Source organism: Aedes albopictus, chromosome 2 (assembly GCF_035046485.1).
Source record: "Aedes albopictus strain Foshan chromosome 2, AalbF5, whole genome shotgun sequence".
Lineage (NCBI taxonomy): Eukaryota > Metazoa > Arthropoda > Insecta > Diptera > Culicidae > Aedes > Aedes albopictus.
In genome coordinates this window covers 161,816,765-161,837,406 of record NC_085137.1, presented here as the reverse complement: position 1 = coordinate 161,837,406, position 20,642 = coordinate 161,816,765, and the positions used below count along the sequence as shown (strand labels likewise).

The 20,642-nt window shown below is 37.9% G+C and overlaps 2 protein-coding genes across 11 annotated transcripts in view; one reads left to right on the top strand and one right to left on the bottom strand.

Annotated features, from left to right (window-relative positions):
- Positions 1–20,642, bottom strand: part of LOC109405894 (transcription factor SPT20 homolog) — a 98,699-nt gene that overhangs the window by 58,816 nt on the left and 19,241 nt on the right. The gene's annotated exons all lie outside the window — the stretch shown is intronic.
- On the top strand, positions 1,517–3,082 carry LOC115258483 (uncharacterized). The gene is made up of 3 exons (XM_062847836.1): positions 1,517–1,931; positions 1,974–2,992; positions 3,050–3,082. Exons 1-3 carry the CDS (start codon positions 1,517–1,519, stop codon positions 3,080–3,082), a joined length of 1,467 nt encoding a protein of 488 aa, XP_062703820.1.

Sequence of the window (20,642 nt, the reverse complement as noted above, 5' to 3'; positions counted from 1 at the left end):
GCTATCGTGCAAATTTTTGCGATGAAAACAAAATTTGAAATTTTACTACGCAAAAAAACATCATGCCACTGTGCGTGGTAGTGTCCACAATTACGTCGCTTCTATGCTTCGCGCGTTTCGCGTAATAGCTGCCGAATAGGACTGAACTGTTGGATGTGTGCGTGGTCTGCTGGCGTATAGTCGTTACCCTCGGTTGGGAAGTCTTATCTGTTGTAGCTTGCCTGCTTTTTTAGATTTATGAACTTGGCATTTAAGTATGCTCCACTCGGATGCCTCAGCTAGCAGCAGCAGCAACAGCTTTCAATATCAGCTGTTTGAGCTTCGTCCCACTCTTCGTCATCGCACAACTAATTACAGTTGCACGATTCCAGCGAGCAACGACTGGCACCGTACAGGGTTGATCCAAAATCTCGTCGTCCCAGGTTGCAACGGAACCCACAACTCCACCACTATAGTCATCAGAGAGCTCACATTTGACTATTGCAGCCGTCGCCGCGCCGTCAGAAACGAGAAAATTGTTCTCCGTGACATCGTTCGCCGCGTAATTTTATGCAATTATTTCGTCCGGGCTCTTTGTTGGGTTTCGCTCGGCGGCACAAGCAACAAGCAACAAACTCGCGCGCGCGAACACAACTTTGGTGGATAATTCTGTACACGAGCAGCAGCAGCAGCAACAGCAGGAATGTGAACCTTCATCAGAACAGAGCAGCTGCTCTGCTTTTTGGGTCCATCCACATCAGGGCCATGCGCTTCGGCGGGTGGACCACAGCCAGTCACCGAAGTAAAGAAAATATGCAGTCACTTTGTTCGCTCGAAGGCTTTGGGAGCCTTTCTCATTCTCGTTTGTTCAAAATGAAGGTATTCCGGATCAATGTCGACCTGGACAAACGACGTGCAGGTCAGCACGTGAAACCTGTAAATTTGACCAATTTTGGTAAATTCTGAAGAGATGCCATTGTTCTTCCCTTCTTTTTCACATTGATGTAATGAGGTCCATACAACTCATCCACACGATATACGAATGCAAAAATGGCAACTTTGGCCAAGAAGTTTTCGTAGAACTCCAAAGCTGAAAAGCAGTCAAAAGACATATTGCAAAACTTCATCGAGTTCAACAACAATAATAGCAATCTTATCAAATTCGTCATCAACGATTACCGGACATCAGCTTTGCTGGTGTCGCTGCACCAGCAGCACCAGCTGATGGCCCGTTTACACCTTTGCTAAAACTACATGACAATGCATGAACTGGCGCTAGTAGCGTTTAATTAGCACAGTGTAAACACTTTTTAGCAGACAATAAAATTATCATGATTATTTTAGAAGGTTCTGATTTTCGCGCTAGAACTAGCAGACAATAATCATAACTGTCACACACACTGGCATCTCTGCGATTGTGCCGCACACACACAAACAACTTTGTTTCATTCAGTTTGCTTCGCTCGTCCTCGCGCTCGCTGCTGTCGCCGCCGTCGTCGTGGAAATTTGTGAGTTTTTTAAATCGGTGAAATTTGAAATGGCTATTCGAAAGAAGCGAATGTCAAGTGACGAAATTGTCCACTTGCTGGGGCTCTACAGGGAACATGAGCTGCTGTGGAACTACAGCCACGAGCTGTATAAAAATAAGCAGAAAAGGCTGGCGGCCCTGGAAACAATCCGTGCAGCAATGGATCTTGAATCCGTGGATGAGGTCAAAAGGAGGATTAAAGTGGTCCGTGATACCTACAACATCGAAAAAAACAAAATGAGCAGTTCGAAAAAGTCCGGCGCAGGAACAGCAGACGTTTATCACACCCGGCTTTCGTGGTACAAGACAGCGCACGAGTTTCTTTCGGTATGCGAAGCCAGAGAATCGTACAGCAACATTGTAAGTACATATATTCTATTTACTGTTCCGGAAAACTTCTGTTCTTCTTGTCTTGAAACTTCCGGTATACAATAATGCCCCTTCTATTCATAGCCCGAGAAATCCACCTGCAAACAATCGAAGAAGTCTGTCGAAGATCTATTGATTGAGCCCGAAGTCCGAGACTATCAGCTTTATCAATCAATATCATCTTCGGAATCGGGAGATGACCCTGCTGACCTACTGAAGCGGTACGAGGAGGAATATAATAAAGAATACGGATCGGAAGAGCATAGTCCGGTTCAAACTGCCGGACAGAAACGTAAGTCTCCGGTAGCGTCGTCGAGTTTCACTCGCAGTCTCGCAACTCCGAAGAAACGGAAGCGCCGTTCTGCATTGTCCTCTGTGAAACCGAAAGCGACCTCCGACGAAAATGTTCCTCCGCACATAACGTCAGCGCTAAATAAATTGGACAACATCCGTGCATCTGTGTCGCCACCTATTCAGGATGAGTTCCAATACTTCGGACTAAATCTCGCTGCGCAACTAAGGGACATGCCGAAGCTACGAGCATTGGTGCTGCAGGACAAACTGCAGAGAATGGTTGCTCTCGAACGAATCGAGTATGAATCGAGTCGGCAAAATCAGCGTATGACTGCCAGTAATGAACCGGCCGACCGTACATCATCAATGGAATCTCCATCGTTCACAAGAAGGGATGATTATCACCGCGAACCACCTGTTACTCCTCCGCCAAACCCTCAGTCGCCGACAGCAGACTCGCCCAGAGAAGTTGCATTTCAAAATCCGTATGACGAAATGCTCTTCATTGGTCCTGGTGAATTGACGAATGAGCAAGTCGACACGGTGGCCGAAGAAGAAGGGAATACTCTGGCATCAAATGATCCGTCGACGAGCCAAATGAATGACGCTGATCCGGAAATCCGGGTTTCGACGCCAATAGTCCCGTACTACCAGAACATATCTGTTCCAATTTATTTGCAACAGATTAATGCAGACCAGATAAACCAAGCTCCAGAATATTACAAGTTCGACCAGCCGATTATCATATCTGAATTGGTTGATTCCGGATTTGGAGAATCCCAACCGAGCAGTGGTACCCAAGCAGGAGATAAACTTTCACAGGTATGATAGCATTTATATTCGTAATATATTCAAATATAAAACATTGTTTTTTTTTAGCTGATCCAATCATCATTTGGGAACACTCACTAGATCTGCTACTCCAAGCACTTTTCCGATGTCGTGTCACAACTTCGAACCTACGTTGATTGATTTTGATTTATTTTTTTTTTTTTGTATGAAACATTTGTTTCGTTTTGTTGGTATGAATTTTATTTTATTTTTAATCTATCAGTTTGAACTCGTTTTTTAGTTTATGTGAAACATTTTCATGATCTTTCGTATTAAAGATTTTCGAAATAAAACAATTTCTGATAGTGCATGTAGTATAGAATGAAAGTAGTCTTCCCAATGGTAAGTATTTTCCATTTAACGTTACATCAAAATATTTTGTTTTCAGGCGATCAATATCATCTAGGTATATCATATCGGGATAAATAATGTATTCCGATAATAAGAATGCAGAGGTCTCTGCATACCTTTCTTAGGGCCGATTATTTCACCTCGGCTTAACCGGTAAGCCAGTTTTACCCATACAGGTAAACCTAGCTTAACGCTTAAGCCAGGGTGAAGAAATCGCCCCTTAGGTGTCTAACCAATCAATCTTCCTTTCCCATCCCTCAGCTGCAGCTGTTGCAAGGACATGGCCAGCTCTCCGCTGTGGGAGGATTGCATAAATCTTGTATTGAAGTCAGTGAAGAGCCCCAAATCTTAGTGCTTTGGTAACTTTGAATCAATTACCAACAATATTTGGAATCGGACTTGCAATTCAGAAATTCAAATTTGATCCTGTTTACAAACAATTAAATAATTCTCATGCAAATTGAATGATACTTGACACAATAGTTTAACTGGAACCTTTCACACCTGAAAAAAAGCTCAAGTTATGAAAAAATGTACCTGAGCCTGCATAAATGTATAAGAATATTCGGAGAGAACGTTGCTGTTATTTGGAGGAATTCGTCTGTAGTTTATCGGGCCTTTCAAAATTGTTGATTTGATATTTGCATCTCCCATTATTTCTCCATCGCCACAGCGCAATTTGTAGTTAGACTGAGACTCTAAAAAATAATATAAATGCGTCAGAAACAAGAAACACTATCCGACAAATGTGCTACGTACCAATTCTTATTTTTGGGAAGTTCACATGGGTTTTAAACTAAATCAAATTCTTCATAAAAGAGCTAAAAGTTTACTGTTCAGTTCATCGATTGTGCAAGCAAGCGGACAAATATTAATAGGATTTCCAAATTTCTGCACACAGTCAGTCCATCGGATCCGCATCGTCGTAGTCGTCGAAAACGCACCTCTAATTTACATAGGAATTCCGATTCCGCACGAGCAGCAAAACAAAAAAGTAGGTAGCTAACCACAACCACACACCAGGCGCACAGGTGAACCACACTACTGAGGCCGGTGGGAACTCAACTCGGTACACACAGTCGTCAGCGATGATGACGGACGGTAGGATCTTCAAGGTGTTATGCCATCAGCTGTGCTGTGCGAGTTCGAGAAAAAACTTTGAGCACAGGCAGTGGCTTCTATTGCTTGTTTGCGTTTTTTGAATGGTTGATCGCTACTGTCGTTTTTTTTGTGGTTCTCCCTTGTGGCCTTTGGGTGATTGTTATTGTACGTCAAGTAATATTTATATACAATCCAGCATAACATGTGAGAGTGGCCTAAATCAATGTCAATGACGTGCCTCTGAAGCCGGCGGCCTTTTGAATGAGCTTGGGCTTGATTGACTGCCTGTAATTGCTAGATCAGCAGAATTGCAAAAGGAACTGACGAAATGACTGCCTGGCGTTAACATCTGAAGTGCTGGTCATTTTCTACTTCGAAGTGTTAAAAATTCGGAGATCCGAAGGTTAGATCACTACTTTTTCACTAGGGATGGAAATTTCTGCAGGGAAGTGGTGATTGCCAACAGACCGAGGAATTCACTGCATCTGCACGGTTCATGCGGATGTTGGTGTGTTGTTGGGAAATGTTTATTGTTTTTGCATAGAGGTTCACGCATTGGTGCTTGGATACCAGGCGTAAAATGATAGATTGAGTGAAGATTACTGTGAAGCGGCACAGTTCGCTTGTTTGCATAACTCCAGGCGTTATATGATAGATTTACACTGTGCTGTGAAAGTTGGAAGGAAGAGAAACGGATTTTTTAATTCGTTTCTGGTTCTAGCGATGACTATGACCATACGTTGATGCATGAGATATTTATGTAGGGAGGAGAGTATAGAGAAAGTACTTGGATAGAAGAATACAAAGTAGGAAGGGGCGAGCCAGAGATTGAACCCAAATCCTTCTACATATGAATCAGAAGTGGAAACCACTAGACCACTAAACTCGTCATGGAGAAATAATTGGGAAGTACACTGAGAAGTACACACGATAGCTTATGAGCATGAGCATAGACGATCGCACAATTCGTAGTTGATATTCCGTGATTGACCAGAACAATCGAAGATGTACAAGGAAGTTCCATGAAGGAATCAACAAACGGAGCTTGGGAGCAGCTTACCGTTGTCAATGTGCACCTTCGAGATTCCAAGCAATATTATGTCAATAACGACTCCGACCACGTCCTTACGGTCATCGAGGAAGGGAAGGAATGTTATTGTCGAGTTTGCACCTTATAGAAGGCAAGTGAAACCGTCGCCGAGTCCGATAATTCTGAGATGCCCATTGGAAGTTGGTGGCACATTTTGTTGTGAAAGTAGTATACATACAATAGCAGTGTTGGTAAAAACTTAAATTCTCAAATCTCATGGTCGAGTTGTTTCACGCACGATTCTTGACTCGCCAAACTCACCACAGAAAAAAATCAAGCATGAGTTGACTCGCAATTTCACTCATTGCTTCATTTCTTGGTGTTCTTATTATTTCCATCAAAGTTTTTAGGATTATATGATAGAACAAAAGCAAACCTAGCGTACAATAACATTGAATGCCGTTGAAATTGGTATGGGTTCGTTTTACAAGCTTGACTCGTGAGAGCGAGATTTTGCATGAAAATCTCGCGCGTGAGAAAATGATTCAGAATCGTACGCGAGGCTTTATCGAGCGATTCATGAGTCTGCTTTGAGTGTGATTTTACCAACACTGTACAATAGTAGGGGTTTTATCTAATTCCCGTCTATCTAAACAGAGACCAATAATTATCACACATTTATTCCTATAGCTCGCCCAACCCTTGGTACATAGGACGGTCAAAAATTATGTTTTGACCGTGTTTATTCGAAAGCTCGAACAAATTCTTCCCAATCCAAATCAAATCATGAGTTCAAAGTACTTTTAGGTACAAACTCTTAAATTGAGAATGATGACGAAAATATTTTAATTAATATTTTTGCCCACCAAATCATAATCTGCCATCTGTGGTTGTGAAATACGATGTTCCGTATGCAGACAATTTACGCACATATTTGCGTGCATCCTCCCTAGACGAAGACAATTGTAAACAAACATTTGTCCGACGGGAAAATGTGATCGATTTGATAATTTGAACAGCTTTTGCTGCGTTCTGCAGCAATGAAATCCAACTTTGAAGTGCCACAGTTCTGTGGAGTGTGTATTGAAGGTCGGTTCAACAAGTGAATCTGGCGAAGTGAAAATTTATCTTTGTCGTACGCAAAAGGAGAAAAATTTAAACTCGTAAGTGAAGTTGAAACGAGATTTTTTTTGCTGAATTTTTCGATTTCCAGTGCTATAGAAGCTGATTATTGATAGTCTACATCAGTGGTCCTCAGGCCTACTGTCTACGCGGGCCACGAATGAACTTTACAAGATGGTTGCGGGCCGCAAGGCATTTAAAAATTATTTTCATCAAATTTTAATAGAATTTCAGGTTTTAACTTCGACATACAAGTCATCCTTTATATTGTACAGAATAATGTTTTACAGTCAAAATGGAGAAGTCACAATTTTTTGGGCATAAAAATGTTACAGATGAAATCATTTTTAAAGTTAACTATACTGATTTAAGGAAAAACTTCAGAGAATACAAAAATGGCTGCCACAATGACCGACTTGGACACCTACTCACGTTTTCAAGAGCACCAATCTTAAAAATTCGTTAACAAATGTGCTCGATTTGTAAAAGCTGCCTTTTTTGCAAGTGAGCAAAGCCAGGATAAACAAGTTCGGCTCGGTTCGATGCTTCGATCGTCAGATTTGTGCCTCTAAAGTTTGCATGCAAAACTTCAATGGGATTTCTTGATGTTTCACCTTAATATAGCTTTTTGTTTATCTGTATATTTTGCTTGGGTAAGAATTCTTCACTTCTTAAAAAAGCTTTGATGAAAATGTTTGCTTTTAGTTTTTGCAATCTTTTTAATAAATTTCAAAATCAGATCGCGGGCCGCACTAAACCTTCTCGAGGGCCGCATGCGGCCCGCGGGCCGCAGTTTGGTGACCACTGTAGAGTCTACATCTTTTTCCTTCCATTTAATAAGCCATTGGAAAAGGTAAGTTGCAATATCTATAATTATTGGCTATTTTCCGTCTGACATGACGAGAATTAGAGCCCATATGACGAAGTAGATTGACGAGTCATAGACAAAGTATTTATGAGAGAAGTCTTGGTGGAGATTCTAAAGAAGTCCTTGGACGAATTCATGAAGAAATCGTTAGAGCATATCTTGAAAAATGCGTTGAATAAATTTCTAAAGCCAGCATTAACGGAGCTAGCTAAACAATCTTTGGAGGATTTGGAAAAAAAATACATAAGGACAATCAAGGAGAAACCCTTGAAAAAGTTCCCTACAGGTTTCCTGAAGTAATCATTGGGGGAATTTGAAGGAATCTCTACAGCCGCATTAGAATACTCCTGATGGTATACCTAGAGGAATTCCTGAATCAATCATTGAAAGAGTTTTTGAAGGAACCGAATGAAAAATTTATGCGAGGAATGCTTAGAAAAATCGTGAATCAATTTTGGAGGATTTCCTGAAGGCATTCTTGGAGAAATTCCCGTAAGATCGATTGGAAGTATTTGCTAAGAAATACTGAAATTTTCTTACATAATTGGAGAATCATTGGGATTCCCCCTGAAAGAATATTTGAAGAAACCCTTACAGAAATCTTTGGAATATTTTTTAAAAGAACCCAGAAGTTGATACCAAGAAGCAGCAGCATTGACTGGATACTACTGTGATCAAACTGCAGAAACCAGTTCGTCCTGGTAACGTTAAGGATGCCTAACGTTACACAACGTTTCTCTCGTACCCAGTTTGTTTCATTTCAGAGAACGAGTAAAGACGCTTAAACTTAGGCGTAAGGGCCAGAACATGGACAAAATACATGTCTTCCATCCCAGGAAGCGAAGGACCTAGGGATGACATTAACCTTCTTAGCGTGTCACGTCACCTCCACCAATGTTCACGTATTTTGATTTCTAAAAAGCTGAGTGGTTGGTACGAGATGTCTGTCCCCACTCAATGGCTTTATCGTAAAACTAATAACGCTGCAATGCTTGTAATGCATTTCCGATGTACTGCAAGCATTAATTAGCCATTTCTATCATTTTCCAGGATTCTTTCAATAAATGCCTGTGTATGTGTAGACTAGACTAGACTAGACTAGACTAGATACCAGAAGATAACTCCAGAAGAAATACTTGAAGGTATTCTTGAGAAACAATCATTGAAGTATCTCTTGAAGGAACCTAATGAAAACTTTCTGTAGAAATCCTTAGAGAAATGCCTGAAGGAATGTATGCAAGATTTCCTGAATGAATCCTTAGAATTCTGGTAAGATTACTCGGAGATAGCGGAGCAACCACTTTTTTTTCTTTCTTTCTTACTTACTCTCCCAAACCAACATGAGAAAAAAAGGATGGAAAGAGGGGAACCTCTGCTTTCATCCCACTCTTTGTAGTGTTTGTTTAGGAAAGTGAGCAATAAACAAGAAAAAGCTGGTTGCGCCGGTACTTGGAGGGATTCCCTTGCATAAATGCATGATAAAATTCAAGTAGGATTTTTTTTTTGAAAGACTTGAAAGAATTCTGGAATGAATCCTTGGAGAAATCCTTGTATACCTGGAGAAATTTCTAAGAGTATCCTAAGGCTAAATGACTATTTTAGCGTTACGTAATAAACGAATACTGCCTTGGTGGAATTCTCGAATGAATAGAAAAAATTACAGAAAATCTGTAGAGAAATTACTGAACGAAGCGTTGGAGGAATGTCTGTCTTTCCGGGGAAATCCATGGATAAATTTGTGGCGAAATTATTGAAGGAATTCTTTGATCCTTGATGGAATACTTGAAGAAACATGAAGATATTTCTAAAGCATGCTCGAGGAAATCACCAGAGGAACCCTTAAAGAAATTATTGAAGATGTTTCTAAAGGAACAGTAGCAAAAGAAAGGAATTCATGAGAGAATCATGATGAATTGGAGAAATTTCTCATGAGTTCCTAGGATAAATCAACATGGGACTATCTAGTTCTAGTAGAACTTCTGGATAAATTCCAAAGCAGGAGAAATTTCTTTTGAATTCTTATGACAAATCGTGGGACGTATACCAAACTACTGAAGAAATTTCAGGAGGAATTTCTAAAAGGATCATATCAAACATTCCTAAAATAATGAATTGAGAAATTTCTGAGGAATCTTAAACATTGAATGATCGCGCTGTTGTATTTTGTACAACAGGTTGAGAAATCTCGTGGTGGTGCCTAACCGCGCGACTGATGGAACTTCTGAAGGAATCGTTGGAGTACTTCCTGCAGGAAGCCTTGGATACATTTATGATAGAAACCTCGGAAGAATTCCTGGAGAATTACTTGGAAGAATTTATAAGCAATTCTTGGAATAAATTTTGGAAAAATCCTTGCGGATATTTCTGAAGTAAGAATTGGAGCAATTCTTCGAAGAATTTTGAATTGCTGAATGTGGGAGCAATTCGTGCAGCAATCCATGAAGTAACTCCTGGAGGATTCCTTAGAAAATTACTAGGAGGAATACAAGGCGGAGTTTCTGAAGGATTATTTGCAAAAAACTCATGACGCAATCCTTGGGACAAGATCATAGCTGGCTGAGCGTGCGAGTGGTTGCGTTTTCAACACAGTCACACGTTTTCTTTGTTCCGCGGTGTTTTGAATATGGCAGGCCGAATTGAGAAACGGCTGCTTTTTACCTCGAAAAGTGCTTGCAAATTTGTCTTCGGTGTCCAACATTTTCGTCCTCTTACCTAACGATTTTGCGGATCACGCAGTGCTTAAGTAAGATTTTTGTTTTTGTTATAGATTGTTTTATTTCCATCCTTGTAAGAATTCCTGAAGAAATACTTCAAAATATTTTGACATAAATCCTTGGAACATTTCATGTGGAAATCGTTGGAGGTCTTCCTGTAGGGATCATTGGATGACTTCCTGAACCATTGATATTGTTGTGTTACATTTTTGTGATGCCTTTCTTATTGGGTTTATAGTTCATAACACTTTTGTACTGAATTTCATGTTTTTTTTTGGAGAGTAGGACATTTGACATAATAATGATGTAATCAAAACAATGAAATATACCCATACTAAAAACCAATCTCAAATCCATCATTTAATGACAAATAATCTTCAAGCCTTTAGGAGACGAACCAGCCAAGGGCTGAAAGTCTCTTTAATAAACACAAATCAATCAATCAATCAATTCAAGCCTTTACTTAGTGTTAAAATTATGATTTTTGGCACAAAAAGTTTAAATTTCTCAAGGATTTTCGGTTGCAATTCTTCTGGGAATTGCGTAAAGAGTGCCTTCAAAATCACACTTAAAAATCGCGTGTTCAGCTTTTCGCGCACAGCCGACTGTTCAGTGAACTCACAAACTGATATCTCAGTAAAAATACGTTTGTTAGCTGATTCTCAGCTAAACAGTTGCTGTCGAATCTCAGTAATGATCTGTCAAAGTTGCTGAGATCTCGGTAATGTTGTTTTTTTACCGAGCACTCGACAGTGCGGATCTCGGTGAAAGTTTGAGAAAATGCTGAGTTCTCGGCACTCTAGATTAAGTATGATCGTAGACAGTAGAGATCATATATGCATTCAATCAATGTATTTGCACTAAATATCTTTGCATCGCATATTTGTTTAGCTTGTATGGTATTTAGTTCAATTATCTCACAGATTCTCGTCCTGATGTTTCCTGAGACTATACTTTCAAATGGAAGTTCATGTTGTGAAACTTGAAAAGTTGAATTTTCGTTTGCTTTTAAATTGAAACATTATTTGTCCCGACCAGGGATGGGAAAAATACTTTTTTCTCTTTTCCGTTCATCGATACTGGCAGTAAAATAAAAACAAAACAACGGCAGCACCAATACCATCAGACGCCGTGCCGACGGCAGTCAAGCAGACGCTTGATGGTTTTCGCTTCCCCACGAAAATATTTATGAGCAGTCATGCTGAGGCGGGTGATTGCGAAAAATGTCAAATATTTTCAACTGCTAATAACTCACTTGTTTTAATAAATAATTTAAATCGATTTGCACAAATAGCTAGAGCACACTCCTAGATTTGTGATGCATGTAAAGAAGTTTGTCCAGAAGCGGTTTGAAACGCAGAAAAACGCGAAAACGGGAGAGACAGAAATTTTTGTCGTCGTTGTGCTCGAGTACTGGCGCTCTCGCGCTTGGAAGCCGTTTCGAGGAATAAGGCTGCAGGAAAAAAAATGTTATGACATTTATTTTTCGAACAGTTTGAGTTTGGCTGGGCATATGATGTTCGTGTGGAAAAATGTCAAATGTACAGCCGGTAACCGTTTTTTTTTTCAGTACATTTCTCATCCCTGGTCCCGACTGTTGTTCGCACAGTCACATAAGTTCAGCCTCGGGCTGAAAGTCTCGATAATAAAGACATAAAAAAAATGACGGTGATTCAACTGAGCAATCACCGCACGGTGTGTTGAAACAGGATTATTATCGCACTTTCATGAACCTAAAATATTTTTTCGTTATAAGTTAGCCTTAGCAGCATATATTAAGATTCTGGAGGTTGAAAAATCTTTCATCGGGGAAAATTAAAATAAATTCGATTTTAGTAGTTTACTACTTTTCTCATATGATATGGAATTACGCAAATCTGATGAACCTAAACTCCGCTAGAAAATGTCCCCTTTCTAATAATAAATTTGAATCCATTTAGAAAGAAACGAATGCAAAAGTCTTTACAACGAGTTTAAATTAGTTTGGCGTTCGTTTCATGTGTCCAGCCCACTACAGTCTGCCGAAAGTCATAAATCATTAAAGTGTACATTCCTTCCATTTGTCTGGCATATAGATATTTGTAATGGAGGTAAACAAATACTTCCCATTAGTGCGACCCATGCATTTGAGGAAGCACCATACACCTGTTACTCATACAATTTGCAGCACATACCCTTCATGTGCTAACTTGCCTGAAATGGCGGGTATTAATTGAACATACTTTGCATCTCAAACCACATCCACATGGATATTTGCCAAAAAGTGTGAGTCGACTATACTGAGTGTGCGTGACTTATTTGCAAAAGTTCTGCCTCTGATCTGTTGAGGACTTTCGTCCATACACAATCTTAAAATTTTCAAAGACTTATCTCCTTGTTACTTATAAATTGATACCTTAACGGTTAAGTGGGCTGTTGAGTCTCAAATAACAAAAAGTTTACACAAAAAACATTAGATTGGCGTTGTCATATTATCAGTGCTGAAAATTTCATTTCGTCATATCTAAATTCAATCACCTACAGCTCATTTTAGAAGCTGAACCTGAGAATATGATATATGAAAAACTTGTGCGGCTAGACCAGTTCTGCAAGAAAGTCACGGAAAAACCACTATTTTTCAAATATTTAAGGTAAATGTCACGGACTACTTTTAAAAAATGCCAAATGATATTCACGGTGATATTATGATATTATGTTAGTGCATTTAAAAATGATAATTCAACATTCGGTTTAAAATAAGGTACACAGGGGCAAGTTGAAACGGGTGGAATAAAATGAAACAGCGGGTCTACGTGATATTATCTAGTCATGATAAGCAATTTGAATTTCATTACATTTTTTGAATCAAACAATCATTTGGTTAAGGATAATTATACAAATGATATTGAAATCTATTTCAAAACATCACAAATTTTTATTAAGAATTTACCTTACCGAATGAAACGCATGCTTGATATATGTCAATGTGAATGACATCTTATAGTATAAGCCAAAACTATATTGGAAACATATCGTTTTGCAAGCAATACGATAAATTTCAATAATAGTAGTCTTGTGTAGTTTTTTTTCTTTGTTTATTTATTTATTGTCGTCAATCAAACGTAGACCGGTTTCAATACATTTCATGCTTAATATCTATTTATACATATTTTATAGTTATAATTGTTATTAGTTCAATTTTTCAATTTTTCAATCATTCTTCATATAAAGGCTACATCTATCTGCTATTTTATTTAGCTTCTACGATTCCGAATGTTTTGAAAATGTTTCTTCAACTGCGTTCTAGTCATATTTAGGTCAATCATTTCACAATGCCGATTATAAGTGTACATCATTTGATTTAACGGTCCATATTTTGCATAATCAGCATGATGACGTTCCGCTGTAAACAAATTTCTCTCACGTAGATGCCGGCTGGGAGCATAAAAATTTAATTTGGACAATAATTCAGGTGAATCAGTACGCTGTGAGACAATATCAGTAACAAACGATACCATAGCGTAGTCACGTCGTTCTTTCAATGTCTGAATGTTGATCAGCAAACAACGTGCTTCGTATGAAGGCAGAGGAAATACTGTCCATCCTAACTTACGTAGTGCGTACAATAGAAACTGCTTCTGAATTGACTCTATGCGTTCTTCATGTTTTTTCATGTAAGGAGACCAAACAACGCTGCAATACTCTAATATTGATCTCACATACGCAATGTATAATGTTTTTATAGTGTATGGATCCTGAAAGTTATAACCAAAACGTTTTATAAACGATAACATATTATATGCTCTATGGATAATTGTATTATAATGTTCTACAAACGTTAATTTTGTGTCTAGAATTATACCCAAATCTCTTATTTTTGAACATTTTTCAACAATTTGATTGCCTAGCTTTATTGAGACATCTGATGGACATCGTTTTCTACTGTACGTTATATGATTGCACTTTTTTACATTTAATTCCAATAAACTTTTAGAGCACCATACATGGAATATTTGAATTTCATTCTTAAATACATCGGCGTCATCTTTATTTCTAATTTCTAGGAACAGCTTCATGTCATCAGCATATATAAGAACATTTAGTTTTTTTAGTATAAAGGAGATATCGTTAACGTATAAAATAAAAAGAAGAGGCCCCAAGTGTGAACCTTGGGGAACTCCAGATGTGACATTAATTGGTTTTGATTTTTTCTCATTGAATCGCACTATTTGTTGACGATCAGTTAGATAAGACTTGATCCAGCTGAGGAGCCCCGTTGCAATTCCCATCTTTTCAAGCTTGTAAATCAACATAGGAATGTCCAGTCTATCGAATGCTTTGCTGAAGTCAGTGTAGAGAGCTTCCACATGATTACCGTTTTCCATTGCATTCAAAGAGTAATTGACAAACTCAAGCAGGTTAGTGGCTGTTGAACGGCCTTTGAAGAAGCCATGTTGAGAATTAGTTATTCTATTTTTAATCTGAACGAAAACATTTCTGTTGATGATTGATTCAAATAATTTTGGTATGCATGAAATAATAGCAATTCCACGATAATTTCGAACATCACATTTTTTACCAGACTTATAAATGGGTATTAGGAAAGATTTTTTCCATTCCATCGGGAATTTACCAGAATCCAGCGACATGTTAAATAACCAAAATAATGGAGTTGTAAGTTCAACTGCTAATGGTTTTAAAAAAGATGGAGGAATTCCGTCTGGTCCAGAACCTTTTGTGATATCTAGGTCATTTAATCTAGCAAAAATGTCTTTAACATTAATGTGACTAACACTAACATCGTTTGGAAAATAAGGAAAATAAGAAAAGTATTCAAAATCACGATCGTTATCTGAAAAATTTGTGTAAGTTTCTTGAAAGAATGATGCAAAAAGATTGCAAATGTCTTCTGAATTATGTCCTTCTTTTTCGTCTAATGTCATTTTGGCCGGAAAACTGGCTGACTTTAACTTGGATTTAACATAATTGAAAAAGTTCTTTGGACATGACTTAATTTCACTTTCAGTTTTTACATTATAATCAGAAAGAGCAGAAGACATTGCTGTATTAAGTTGATTGCAAATGTTCAAATACTTCATCAAATTTTCTTGATTTTCGTATTTTCTATATATTTTATGAGCCTTCTGCTTTCGATTTTTCAAATTCAGAATTTGTTTGTTGAACCAAATTGGATTTTTGGAATTGTAATTTCGTCGCTTTTTCGTAAGCGGAACTTCTTCTTGAATAATACCCGATAATATTTCGTAAAAAAATCCCACAGCGCAATCAATACTTTGTTGACTCCTTAAAATAGATTGCCAGTTTGTCCTATTTAATTTAGCCTTGATATTGTCAAAGTTTGCTTTGTTGAAATCCAATACATTTTCATATTCACATTCGATGGGAATGCTATTATTATGTACAAATACAGAGTACTCAATTGCCGTATGAAATACTTCGTTTTTCCATAGCGGTGCAAGAGATTCAATTACACAGAAATCTTCGTGTGTGTTCGTCAGTAAAAAATCTAAGAAATTGTTTTGTTCGTTTTTCACGTGATTTATTTGATTAAGACCTAGAAAGGCAATTTTCTCAAAAATAAATTGTAATGTATCATTGTCACCAATAACTGGCAATAAAATACTCTCATTTTCTGCATCAGGAATAAAGTCTGCATCACGCTGATTAAAGTCACCATATATGTGTATTTTATATTCAGGAGGAAGCCGAGACACAATTTCATCGGCTGTTTGAAAGAACTTTTCATAAGTTGATTTGCATGCTTGATCAGGTGGGAAATAAACTGAGGCGAAAATGTGAGTTTCACCATCAATATTAGTTTTGACCCACACGTGTTCGAACTCTTTAAATTTTGGTGAAATTATATGTTCCGAGTTATACTTAGTTAAGATTGCAATGAGTACTCCTCCTCCAGATTGTCTTTGGCTTAATACTAGATCACGGTCGTCTCTAAACACGTTATAATCGCTACCAAAAGCTTCCTCGTTTTTGACACTGTCACTCCAGCTAGTTTCAGTGCCCAGTATAACTGAATAATTTGAACTCAATATATTTTTATGAATTGCATTCAACTTTGATGCGCTACTCATACGATTAAAGTTTTGGCAATAGATAACTATTTCAGTAGCAGGTGAGTTCTTAGTAAACGATGATAGCTTGTCAATTTCAGAAATTACATGATTATTATTATTAATTATTGGTAATCGTTCATTAACAGTTAAAATACCATCAATATTCATTTCACTATCGTCATTATGTAAATTAGTAACAATACATCTGCTACATGTAAATATACTATTGTTACCTTCATCTAGGGAATGCGTCAAATCTAGTGAAAACACTGACAGCAACAGGGTCTGTTCACTCGTGGTTCTGGATGAACGTCGGTGGTGCGGATACCGTTAACATGCACTGGTGTGGCTGCATCATTTCTATAAGAGGTCTTTGGACTGTTTCTATGGGTCATCGAATTTGTTCCATTGCTAGAGGTATGTCCATCCGAGAGGTAAGGGTTCCGTTCGTCAGCAGGGTACGGGTTCAGCACTTCTCCTCTTTGAAATCTTATAGTTGGTCTATATGGTGCGGGTGGAGGTCCCGAAAATCGCTCCTTTGCGGCGGCCAACAGTTCTTTATCCAATGGTAGGGCATTGGTGTTTCGTTTATCATTGCTGCGTTTATGTGTTTGATTACGGTTGGGGTAGGCTCTGCTATTGTTACTTTCAACGTATTGCTGCTTCCTACGCTTCTTCCTCAATTTTGCCTTATCTGCAGCTTTTTGTTGATGAAGGCGACGTAGTTCGCGCGCATCGAATTCCGACCAGTCCGCCTTCCACACATTACGATTACCTAGTTTACGCCATCCGGAGTTAGTTGTTTGTGTGGATAATTCTACCTCCAGGCTGGGGGGTGATTGTACCTTTTGTGAGGCAGCAGTCTTATTTCCCAATGAGTTGACTGCGCTGCTAAGTGTTTTCAATTCATCAACGATATCTGCTGTTGCAGTTAGATTCGTTTGACTTGAATTGTGTTCTGAGCAGTGATTGGCCATGTCAATGATTAGACCACTGACCTTTTCAAATTCAGAACAAATATTCTGGAGTTCTCTTGTTAGGTCAATGGTCAATGCCTCTACGTATTGCATTATGTTATTTTTCGTAGCCTGCATCGAAATATCGAACAGCGATGTGAGGTGGTTTTTTATTGCAACCTCATCATTCTTGGCACCCGAATTCAGGTCATTTTGCTTTATAGCGTTGTTGTTATCGATGACGGCAGTTTTAAGTTCACTGAGAAGCATTTCCATGCTTTCAAAACCATCACCGATGTTTAAATTGTTAAATTTTGTTGCTAGCTTGTGATTAGATTCCAGTACTAGCTTGTTAAGTTTGATGCTCTCCTGCTGCTGACTGTAGAGCTTGTCAAAATTGACCTCTAATACAAAACGTTTCTGGCATTCGTAGCATAAAGGAAGCATATATGTAAGAATGCTCTTCTCGTGATTCCTCTGGGCGCCGACGCATGCAGCATGGAATTTTTTCCCGCACGAGCCACTGCAGTACCAAACGTGCTTGTCGTCACTTACGGTGCAATTAATTATCGCGCACGGCATGATTCACTTACGCAGCAATAACGGACACAAAAAAAAACAAATTAAATTAAATCGCGCGCGGCTTACTTTAAACGGAGCAAATTAAAAACGCGTCCAACCTGTTCGACGACTGTTAATGACTCTGTAGTTTTACTTTATAAGACACTTTGGTCTTGATAAAAACTTCATGCATTATAATGGTTTCAATGTTGTGACTGCATAAAATAAAGTTTCTTTTTTCCCAAGTAAAATTCCTTCTTTTTTTTGCAAAGTGAGTTTGATAACAGATTTAGTATGGGGAGAAATGTCGCTTGTTCTTGCAGAGCGTGACAAAAATGAAATAAAAAGGAATAGTAAATAAAACGACTAGCCATAAAACTGAAAAACCACTACACTTCACTTACAAAGTGAAAACTATCCATTAGACTTGAATTGAAAAGTCACCCGTAACTCGATACCTCCCAATCATCTTCTATGTGTTATAACTATTTAACAATCAAAATCTATCCAATGATTCCGAAATGAAGCATAAAATAACTAATAAAAATTCTTAAAAAGTTGTATTGAAACCTCAAATTGCGTCAATCTTGCTATATTTTGCATATCACTGTTTGTTGTTTTTAATATTTTTTGACATTTCCATAACATTGATGTCTTCTTAATCTTGTTCTATATTTTCATCTGTAAACTTAGTTAAATTTGTTCTCAGCATAAACAACAATGAACATATTCAACATGAACATATCTAAAACTAAGAAAAGAGAAGATGAGTTAAGGACTGTTCCTTTTAATTGCACTACGATTTTGCATTCTTTGACAGATACGTATTTCGACCTCAACTGTTAGGTCATCTTCAGTGTCTCGTACTTAATCCGATATTCTTTTTACGTACATGTATTCCGCTAGCATGCCCAGGTTTATCATCATCATATCTAAAACTATTTCAATTAAACCTTGATTGATTTCGCAATAAAAAAACGATTACAAATGCTTACCTTAAAGTACTGTATCAAGGGCGTGTGCCGAAAGAATAATTAAAAGCTATTCTCTAAGGGCTGATTTCTTAACATCGGATTGACCGGTAAACCAGGTTTACCCATATAGTTAAACCTGGTTTAACGCTTTATTCAGGGTGAAGAAATCGGCCCTATGTGTCCAACATGCGAACAAAAGTATTAATAGGATAAATTTTCACTTTTTAGTAAAACATCGAGCCCTGCAAAATCAGAGCACAATATACATAAAAGTTCTTATGATATTCGAAGAGCTATCAGTATTTCTGCTAAACTAGCTCAAAACAACTAAATTTACAGTTAACAAGAATGTTAAAAAATACGCGTGATTAAGTCACCATATTTGTTTAATGATTTCGCAATCGAATCATCTTTCGTGGCCGTCGGAGCGTCGTCTAGGTGTATCGTTACATGGTTTTTCATGCAAAGTATGTGCAACTAATACCCGCCATTTTAGGCAAATTAGCACATAAAGAGTATGTGCTGCAAATGGCACGATTCACAGGTATATGGTGTTTTCTCAAATGTATGAGTCGCACTAATGAGAAGTATTTCTGGAGCAACATTTGAAAAGGGCCCAAGAGGTCTTGTGTCTTTTTTCGAAAACGCTCCGTAGGGCCCAACAGCAGCCCGCACACGCAAATATACACCGTTATCCGAAAGATCGATGTTTGCTCTCTCTGATAACGGTCTTAGTTTGTGCGAATAAGCTAATGGGGGCTCAGGAACGACGTGTGAAGTCATTGTTTACCAATGCTTGCATGCCATTTTCAAATTTTGTTCCAGATTTGTTTTCCTCCATTACAAATATCTATGTACCAGACATATGGAAGGAATGTAGACTTTTATGATTTATGACGTTCGGCAGACTGTAGTGGGCTTGACACATGAAACGAGCGCTAAACAAACTTAAACTCGTTGTAAAGACTTTTTTATTTGTTTTTCTCTAAATGGTTTAAATTTATTATTAGAAAGGGGATATTTTCTAGCGGAGTTTAGGTTCATCAGATTTGCGTAATTCCATATCATATGAGAAAAGTAGTAAACTACTAAAATCGAATTTATTTTAATTTTCCCCGATGAAAGATTTTTTAACCTCCAGAATCTTAATATATGCTGCTAAGGCTAACTTATAACGAAAAAATATTTTAGGTTCATGAAAGTGCGATAATAATCCTGTTTCAACACACCGTGCACCGGTCGGCTTATCATTTATAGTGACAGAGTGCAACTCTGAGTTTCTATCATAATTGGAACTTTTATGTAAAGTTTGCAATAATAAAAACTTTTTTCTGTGAATCTCCAGAAACTCGGGGATTAATTTGAAAATTACTCTAAATTTTCACTAATAATTCCTACACAGATCTCTTTTGAAAGTTTTTTTTTCTACTGAATTGTACCAACGATCTACATTTTTTTAAATCTTCTGAAATCTTCATATACTGTGCGAGAAAGTAGTCAAATGACTAAAGCCATATTGATTACTTTTATTACTGACAAGTAGCTCATCGAGGTTTTACGATCATAAAAATCAGGTAACTTCTACCTCACGTGCTTACGTGATTTTACGGGACTTTTTCTTGAATCATAGATATATGTTTGCGAATAATAAAAACAGAAGTTTCGTGATTTTTCACAAAAGACGGATTTTAAGATAGAATCTTAAGAGTGATGTGAATTTTTAAAAGTTAATTTTCTCTCTAACAACTGGTATGGGATGCTGCTAGATACCTATCAATGCTGATACCTATATTTTATTCTTCACACTCCGAATCGAATGACTTCGTTTTGGGAAAACGTAATATTTACCGCTTAGGTTCCCATCATACGTTAAGCTAGAGCAATCTCTATACC